At 34.8% G+C, this 9,361-nt stretch overlaps 1 protein-coding gene across 2 annotated transcripts; it reads right to left on the bottom strand.

Annotated features, from left to right (window-relative positions):
* Nucleotides 1-1,994: 1,994 nt before the first annotated feature.
* Nucleotides 1,995-7,666, bottom strand: LOC147868145 (uncharacterized). Of its 2 annotated transcripts, none has more exons than XM_087315806.1 (10): nt 7,412-7,666; nt 7,231-7,261; nt 6,178-6,326; nt 5,993-6,084; nt 4,307-4,314; nt 4,148-4,219; nt 3,661-3,831; nt 3,316-3,411; nt 2,982-3,104; nt 1,995-2,396 (listed from the first exon to the last, which is right to left on the bottom strand). In XM_087315806.1, exons 1-10 carry the CDS (start codon nt 7,429-7,431, stop codon nt 2,361-2,363), a joined length of 798 nt encoding a protein of 265 aa, XP_087171932.1. In that variant the 5' UTR covers nt 7,432-7,666; the 3' UTR covers nt 1,995-2,360. The 2 variants fall into 2 exon arrangements, with proteins under 2 accessions (XP_087171932.1, XP_087171938.1); XM_087315812.1 differs by having other exon boundaries at nt 6,178-6,321.
* Nucleotides 7,667-9,361: the final 1,695 nt, after the last annotated feature.

The following is a 9,361-nucleotide window of genomic DNA, read 5'->3' as shown; positions in this document are numbered from 1 at the left end:
CCCCTAATATAGCAGCCTATGATAATAAGTCCCCACCCCCAAGTATACCAACTTATGATGACAACTCCCTACCCCCTCGAGGATCCCTTGGTGAGCCCTAATGAGACTCGTTTTAGTTTATAACTAGCTTATCAAAGCACCCCTTGTAATTTGGTCTCCAACACCATGTGTTTTGGACTTCCCTATAATAATGTTTTGACGAGCGTTTTAATAGGAGTAATGTAATAAATGCATGGTTTACCCTATCCCGTGTATTTTAACTTCAATTTTATGTGATTGTGTACTTAATTTATGTTGATTTATAACTCTTAATGTATGCCTAAATTGGTCTCTAAACTCACATGAACATCTTTTGTAAACTCATATGAATGTTGAATTAGGTGGTGCCTTTTTTGCCTCTTCTAAGGCACTCCTATAAATCCGTTTTCTAGCCAAATCCAACATTTAACTTGGGGGGAAACTAAATATGAATACTAAATAGTTGTTATGTTGCAAAACAAATCAGTATGAATTGGACTTGGCTACCAACTCATTGTAATGATTATGATGCCACCCATTGTCTCCTATACACAAACATTGACATGATTGACATTTGTGTTTTGGCTAAATTAACACAATAAATTGCAATCCAAAACATACAACTTCATTGAATATAGCTTGTGTATTTATAAGCATTTTCTTAGACGGGGAAAAACATGCCAATTTGTAAGACCAAGTTTAGATGCAAGTATGATGACTAAATTGTTACGCCATTCACATTTAGAGTTCAACACATACACGAGCACACACACACAATATTGTATTTTTTCAGCTCAAATATCTACTTGTTAAAAGCAAGTGCACACACTTTGTAAATTAACTTTTTCGTCTCGACACACAGGATTGTTGGACCTATGCAATATTACTGTGAAATATGTTTTAGCGCAACATTAGCTTGGAGATCTTTAAAGATGGGAATTACGATAAAGAACCTTAGAATGATGGTAAAAAATGACATGTATGCTTCACGTGTCTAGTATTAGGTCATGTACACCTATGTCAGATTGTAAAAATTTTATATGCATGTACAATCAACGAGACCATGGATTGTGACAACATACTTTTCTAGGTCCTTTATGTGCTAACAAGATTGCATTTCTAGAGTATTTGTACTAATGTAAATATCTACATCTAACTCTTCAAAGTATGAAGAATGAGAGTGTTATGAAATGATGGCTCATGTAACCTAAAGAATGGATGATATTCCTAGGTCCACGATTTAAGAGGAAACATCAAAGGAAGATAATGTCGTGTATAAACTCATTGTCAAGTTTTCACATGAACACTAACAATTACATTTATATGGACTTCTTCATATGGTTACTCTTAGAGCTATTTAATAACATTGTCTTAGATATTCCTTCAAATTCTTAACACAAAACAACTATTGAAGTTTTTTCTCATGTTGGAAAAGGTTAATTACCAAACAATTGATGCTACAATTGTACTGGCAATGAATATTTGAGGGAAATGAAAGAATTAACATTTCAAGGATTAAATTCTACAACTCAAGGGATTAAATCCTTAATTTATGTTGCTCTTGCTGGATGTTTATGTTTCTCATTTTTATTCAATTTCATGTTGGTACAACTTTATTTCTTTGCCTTCTTTCGCTATGATATGTTATATTAATTAGTCTTGAGAAGATGTTAATAGGAATTCATTCTATTTTTAATTCAAGAACACATAATGATCCGTACTAAAAGAGGATAAAAAATTCTAAAACTTTAAAATGGCTTTCCTATTACTATTTTCCAGTTCCTAAAAGAAAATGTTCAGTTGATAGGTGAGAAATCTGGAACTTAAATGTCCATAAGTTTGCAATCGCATATACTAGTATGGAGTGCACGTGTATCCTATATCACTCATATATATAGATAGATAGATAGATAGATAGATAGATAGATATAGATATATAAATTGGGTAGGCATCACCTCGAATTCTTATTTAGATGGAAACAACAATAATCTATATATATGATGACCTGTAACTGTTATAGAAATAAATAAAGAATTGTTTCGAAAATCTTACATTACTCATAGAGATAGTATCTCCACAACCATTTATAGTAAATGTCTTGATGGCATGCTACCTTTGGTTGCTCTTTATGATTATGCTGTACAAATAGGCAACATTCTCTAAAACATCAAAGAATACTCGAACTAGAGAGAAAATGTACAACATTTTCTCCTCCCCTGCTTTTCTTTACCTTCACGCGAAAAGAGTCCAACCCGTTTTAAGGTAATAATAAAACGATCAGACCTTGGGAAAAAAGGATCTTCAACTCTTCTAGAGCCATGTTCATTTAGGCATTCCATTCTCACGTTTCCAATATTTCAGAACTATTATGGAGTATCTGGTAAACCATAAGAACAATTTACACAGAACTGTTAAAAAACCACAAAACATATATACAATGCTAATTCGACAACTTTTACATATCTGTTTCTTTTATCCGTCTATTCACATTATCTGAGAGTGGGCTATTACAAGAGTATGCTTGCTTTAAAGCACTAGCAAGGCTGTGCATGAGTCAATCATCAATGCTCAAAATTGAGGTTCAAATGTCTCAGAAGTCAAAATTCTCTGTAAGGGTTGAAAACCCCACAAGAGAAAGTCTCAAACATCATAGGAGATTCGAATATTCTAGAGAATTTTCAAAAACCGTTAAATGGATCCAAGGTTTTTAGGAAGCTCCATTAGTTAGGATGAGGATATGTTTTAGGAAAGTTGAGGTCAATGGACCACAGGAGAGACAAAAGTCAAAGAAGGTTACAAACCTTCTAGAAAGTTTAAAAATAAGTCAAAGGAGGACTTGAGAACACTATGTTCAAAGCTGTTAGAAAGTCAAAATGATCAAATGGAATTCTAGAGAACATGAAGAAAAAATGAGATTATTTGTGAAAATAACTATGTTTAATTTTGTTAATTTAAAATCTACCTTTTTTAGAATAGCCTCATTTTCAGCTTCCATACATCGTATATCATCCTCTGTAAGATCAAGCCACTCATCTATCCATGAAAAGCAACGTTTATGGCTTTCCAAGAAAAGTGCCTTCTCAGCCTGCAAAGCCCTATTAATTTAGTGAAAATCCTCCACAAAAATATCATTGACGCATTAAATAACAATACACAATACATATAATTGATATCACAATGGTTATGCCCAAAAAAGTACTTGATATTGAATATTTACTAAAAGATGAGAAACATTGCAGAAAACCAAATTATCAAGAAAAACGAGTACATGCTTAAAGGGATCAACATTACATTACCCCAAGCAAAGCTTGTTCCATCCGGTAACCAAAACCCCAGTATGGTGCGTCAACTGTAACGAGTTTGTATGCGGTCATTACTGGGGTACATGTTTCCTACAACGACAGGGAATTCTTTCACAAGATTAATACTTAAGAATGAATATATATCAATCCTAAAGAGAAAGGCAACACCAGAAAGATAATAAAACAATTTGGCAAAAAAAGCACCTTGAAAAATAAACAGGAAAAACATAAATCATTCCTATACCAATGGCACCCTGACCCCAGCTATCAAGCCTAATTGGGTTGCATTTGTCCCATGGAAAGCCAAGAAGAGTGTCTTTGAGGATGATGAAAACACACCTGCCAATCTGATAACAAAGGTCCCCGCTCTGTCTTCGTCGGACGAAATGAAGATAAATCTGTCAACGATCCACCAGCTATCATGTAACTCCAATAGTCGGTAGCAGTCGAAGCTATGTCCAACTTTTCCACTTTGCGTAAAGCGAGTGATTCATCATCCAAATTATGAACCTAATTATGCAAAATTTTAGGAACATGATTTTAACAGTCTCTAATGGGCCAAGAAACACATTTTTTAAATCACTTGGGAAATGGGATTAATGATATTGTCCCTAATGTACAGAAATATTAAAAACAATAGATAGAAACTATGAATCACAATTTTTTTCTAATGATTGTGTACTACTTCTAAAACAGATTTTACTGTGTACTTTTAAAAGGGTTTATTTCTTCTGGTAGAATTTGAGACAATTTCTAATAATAATGGTGCATAATGATACACTTCACAGACTTGACGAGACTTTTTGAGAGAAATATATATACTTACATTCGGTGATGTCCCATTATCGGCAACATGAACAGTTTCTATTGTTAGCTTGAATCTAGTAAAATATGTACACTGAAATTACAACACTTCAGTTTGAATTAAGATATATAAATATGGAACAAATATTTGCATCCAAAGCGAAAGGAGGTGTGGAAGTACCTTAAGCACTAGATGGTTCATAAAAGTGATGTTCATGCCAAATAAAAAAACAAAACACAATTAGCTTTTTTCAAAGACACTGTTGTGCCTCCCTATCTCTCTCAAAACACAGTTAGCCAAACTCAATCCTTGCATGAATTTCTCACAATCACAGTGTGCACTCTCGATTGTGACATTCATTAGTAACGTTCATTGCGATTGAGAGTCACTACTCACTTTCACATGTATTATTGGTCATATTTGACCTCTGAAAATGATAATAAAAATCTATGTAATGGACAATTGTATCAATCACTATTTTTTAGCGACATCACAAAACAATTATATGCCTCAAGAAAAAACTGAAGAGATGGCAGGATGCCAAAACCAAATCATCTTTGGTAATGACATCTGTGTTTACTATGGTATTGATATCTCAAACAGCTGATATGACTCTGCACTCAAAATTTGGAATCAAAGGTGAACATTGTTGTGATGCTTTCAGCGTGCCTGTGCATCATGGCTAGACCAAGCCTAATGTAAGGCTTGTGAGGTGTGGGCTAAGGGATGGACTGAGATTGGTGGGAATCAAGCATGTGTGCATGGCACAAGGCGTTTCACATGCACCGTCACGTGCACCTAGATGCGGGAAGCAAGCATGTGCAGTAGCTGGCAGTTGCATGCACTGAAAATCGTGTGTAAATGGGAGGGGGGGAGGGGAGATATTGTTAATCCACCTCTATTATTGTAAGAAGCATTATTTTTATCACAAATATCTACAATATAATCGACAGTTCCTTGCTTGATTAATGTCAAATTAATGCAATTAATCTTTTTTGTTCTATCATCTCCTGGTTCAAAACCTCAAGTGGCTCCACTCTAGCCCATGCATATCTGCAAATTAACTCAAGAGAGCATTCTTGATCCAATTTATACCAATAGCCCCAAAAATGCAGAAATGAAAGAAAACCACCACATTTTGTTCCTACGAAGCTTCCTTGTTTTGGCTTACAAAAACCAAATTACATGGACACGTAACTCCCCTGGCGACACAATGGCACACCCAGGATAATAAAAAGATTTCTATTAAGCCAATTCACAATCACTATGCATATCCAACAACCTTGGCCTTTGGTCATTAATGAGAAAATGTTATATCTAATTGGCAAATGCGCACAATAAGATTGGCCTATCATGAATTTTCCAACCTTCCCAGGCGCAAACCAATTCTAGATAAGGAAAGGTTTGTTGTACACCCAAATTATGCGAAACCATTGACCACAAATTGTGGTATCCTCTAGCCACATGATCCATCTTATTCAATTTGTGACATGCCACCTGCAAGGTAACTTTAGAAAGATTTCAGCTTGAAGAGAATTCCCTAAGCATCATTTGTTAAGTGTTATGGACTTTTGAACTGCTCCTTTCCAAGGAAGAGCCAGGCGACTCAACAACATGGAAGGGAACCATTTCCAAAGGTTCCTCTGTCTCTGTCTCTCTAGAAAACTGTGTAGATATGCAATTAAAGGTTAAAACCTTATATACATTCAATACTGTTCTTCACACAAATATCTTTGAAACGCTTTGATGCCAAATTCCCAAACTTGTGGTTACATAAACAAATAAATGATGCCGTTATAGCAATGACTACTGAACCAAATTAATTTTCATACCGGAAATGTGCATAAAATGAATGGAAAAAAATACCTGTTTTGCATTTGGGATAGGCATTCCATGCCTCTTCCTCAATTTGCAAACTGTCTGTCGGAGCCAGGGCAGTTATCCATGACGGAAACTTGCTAAGATTTTACATTACAAGGGGCAAAAGAACATAGATGAGATGATGATTTTTTACCATAATAGAGAAACATCAAGAGAAAATGAGGGAATACCTTTCTAGCCGATAAACTTTCCTAGTGTAGAGACCCTCTCCAAGTTCATCATCCTTGAAAGGTTTATTGATCATCACTTCAACCCCTTCACTACCAGAGGTATTCTCCTGTTGCATCTTTGTCACCATATACCTCTGTGCGATTCTGTACTGTTCCATTAGTCATTTGCATATTCATGATTAGATACCACCAACCAAAATCTAATAAGAAGCAGCCTAAATAATGAGAAAATTCTACGAAATTCCTTCTCAACACAAGATTTTAAAAAATCGCATGTATATATCTCGTAAAATCCTTATGTGGTGTCAATACTTGAAATCGATCACATTAGTACAATGTCTCCAAAATTTGACATTACTCTAATTAAATTGGAAGTCATGTTTTTTGAAATAAAATGTTTGTCCATTGGAACCCATTCACCTTCTAATCTTTCAAACTCATCAAGAGAGCGAAGAGAAATAAGCCTTTTTCCTCCCAAAGTGACTAGATTAATAACCAACTCAAAACAATGGCAGTGTGAAATCAGGAGATATCTTTTGGTCTGCTTGATGATGCTTTCACCATTGAATTATTCATCGATGGGGAGCAGTAATTTGATCAACGTATCATCCATGTTCATAGATGAGCATTTCTATTTACCATCTCATTTCTCATGCAAATTTATACATACATACATTACATTCATGCATGCATATAAATACCACTCTCTCTCTCTCTCTCTCTCTCTCTCTCTCTCTATATATATATATATATATATATAGACAAAAACATTTACCCATCTCATTGTACATCCATCCATACATGATTACATCTACAGATCTATATATAGAGATATATATGTACATGTGTAATACATACATATGCTTCCATTGATGTGAACCTGAAACATTATAACTCGTTTTAACACATATAGAGCCATATTCTTCTCTATCAGGAGACTAGATTAGCTTTCATATCCATGGTATCAGATGATTTTTTCCAGGGTATATATATTGAACTCGGAAGAACTAGCATTGAGAAAAAAACACCCTAAGATCAAGGAGAAAAATATACCTCTGATAATGATAAGGGCATGACCACACGACTGATCAAATCCATAAATGATTGAATTAAGGATTTACAAGTTTTTCTTTTTCTTCATTTTTTCCTTATTTAATCTATGTCTAAAAAGAGAGAAAAAAAAACAGAGCATCAGAAATGTACATAAATAACAAAGAAAGAAAGTAAAGGATACAATTCTGTAATCTGAACCATAATAATCTGCGAATAGATTCAAATAATTCCTTCTGCTTCAGAATTGAGAATCATTCAAAACAGAGCACAATTAGGGATTTCCCAAGGTACATGAATATGTGGAGGGAGATTTTTCTTCTTCTTATAGGTGGACCTTCGAGCTTCTATTTGGGTTTTTTCTTCTATTTTGTTTTTGGGCTTCCTTTTCCACTTCCTCTTCTTCTTTTGCTTCTTCTTCTTCTTCTTCTTTTTCCCTTGAATATGTTTTTTCTATCGTTGGATTCTCTGAGTTTCTTCTTCTATTTCAATTTCCAATCACATTCCCCTATTGACATTTTGATATCTTTTTGTTTTATCATATCCTACCTGTCTCCTTTTTGCCAACTAATATGTCCACGACCTAAAAGCACAAACCCAAAAAGCAAAATGCTCATTCATTCATACACCAGACATCGTCAATAAACGAGAGCGCGAGTAGTTATTGAGAGGTCATAACGAGCACGCCACCACTCGTGTGTACCCAAAGTTCTACCAGATTACCATTCCTCACTCGCACCACCCCCTGCCCGTTACCTTGTCATTATGACTTCATTCAAAGTTTCACCTGTTAGGTCATCCAAAGACACCACCTCACATTTGTCGATTGCTCTTGAACCTGTGTAAAGTATTCTTGGTTCTTAGTGGTTTTGCTTCGCCACATGAAGTTGCCATGCATGAAGTAGGTTTGATTTTTAACATTGCTTTCTAGGACTACATGTCAATGTCATGGTTTCACACATCTTTCGAAATAAAACTATCAACATCATAAAGCCATGAGTTTGCACAATCTCAAGCTAAAGGACTATGAAGAAATTTTATAATGCACATAAACTCATTTTAGAGTTTCCAAGTTTTGTTCCAATGTTTGTTCCAATGAACACACAATGTTGATATTCTATATGCCAAGATATTCTAAATGCCAAGATATTCTAAATGTCATCATGATACATTATGTCATAGTTGATTGATTAAAGAATATGCTCAATAAATAGTTCACATTTTATCACCCTAAAGGCAAGCATTTAGTATGGTATGATCATCCAAACCTCAAACATTTAGGATATTTTGACATTTGGAAAATTAAAGTAGTTTATTTCGAAAATTTAAGCCCCACCCCCTCTCTCTACTAACTTTCTTATTTGAAGCCCTAAGCCAAATCATTGAATCTAGCCCAAAACTTGTAATTAACCATGTGGACTAATGCAAGCTTTATCTTGTTGGTGTTCCCTCGTATTTTCACTCCTTAAACAATTGTTTGGATGGTTACAAAGACTTCTATAGTTAAATAAATCTTCATTCACGTGAGTATCATTAAGTAGTATAAGATTAGAGTTTGCTTGAGTAATTAGTCTATCATTCGAAGCTCAAAAGTAGTTGGCAATGAGTAATATATGTGCCTTAGTTGACAAACATGCACATGACTTACACTATATCTTTGGCTTTATACGTGTCTTTGTTGACAAATCATAAGTTGTATACATGCAAGTACTTGCAATTAGAGAGTTTTCGTTTTGTTATTCATCACACACAATTTTCCATTATGGTGAAGGTGGCATAGTTGTTAAATTCTAGCTATTGGTGGCATCACTCATTTTTTCAAAACAATTAATTGTAATATCAACACTCCAATTTGGTTTGGTAGGTTGCATTGACATTGAAACTCACCATTCTTTCAAAATTTCCTCATTCTCTTCCACTCTCGCTTTCTTACTGAGGTTTGAAATCCAAATTTCGTTCTGGCATTTTTCTCCACTATTGGGTCACTTGCCACCCAATCTTCTTTCTCTTTTATGGTCACCATAGTTGTCATCCTAGTACCTGTAGAATATTTAGCTATGACATGGTTGCTCTAGTGTTGTTCATCTACGGCCCAAACCATTATGAGTGGCCATCAAGGTATGTCTCCACAATA

The sequence above is a fragment of the Azolla caroliniana genome, unplaced genomic scaffold, assembly GCF_043228905.1.
Source record: "Azolla caroliniana isolate FFs.n. ecotype wild unplaced genomic scaffold, voAzoCaro1.0.p SCAF_1, whole genome shotgun sequence".
In the NCBI taxonomy this organism is placed as follows: domain Eukaryota; kingdom Viridiplantae; phylum Streptophyta; class Polypodiopsida; order Salviniales; family Salviniaceae; genus Azolla; species Azolla caroliniana.
The sequence above is the reverse complement of the archived record's forward strand: the minus strand, read 5'-3'. Positions and strand labels throughout refer to the sequence as shown.

Coding starts and splice junctions, on each gene's coding strand:
- LOC147868145 (XM_087315806.1), bottom strand. CDS start 7,431: ATGGTTCAGATTACAGAATT. Junction 7,262..7,411: donor ATGGTTCAGATTACAGAATT/GTATCCTTTACT, acceptor GGATTTGATCAG/TCGTGTGGTCATGCCCTTAT. Junction 2,397..2,981: donor ATGAGGCTATTCTAAAAAAG/GTAGATTTTAAA, acceptor ATGGTTTACCAG/ATACTCCATAATAGTTCTGA.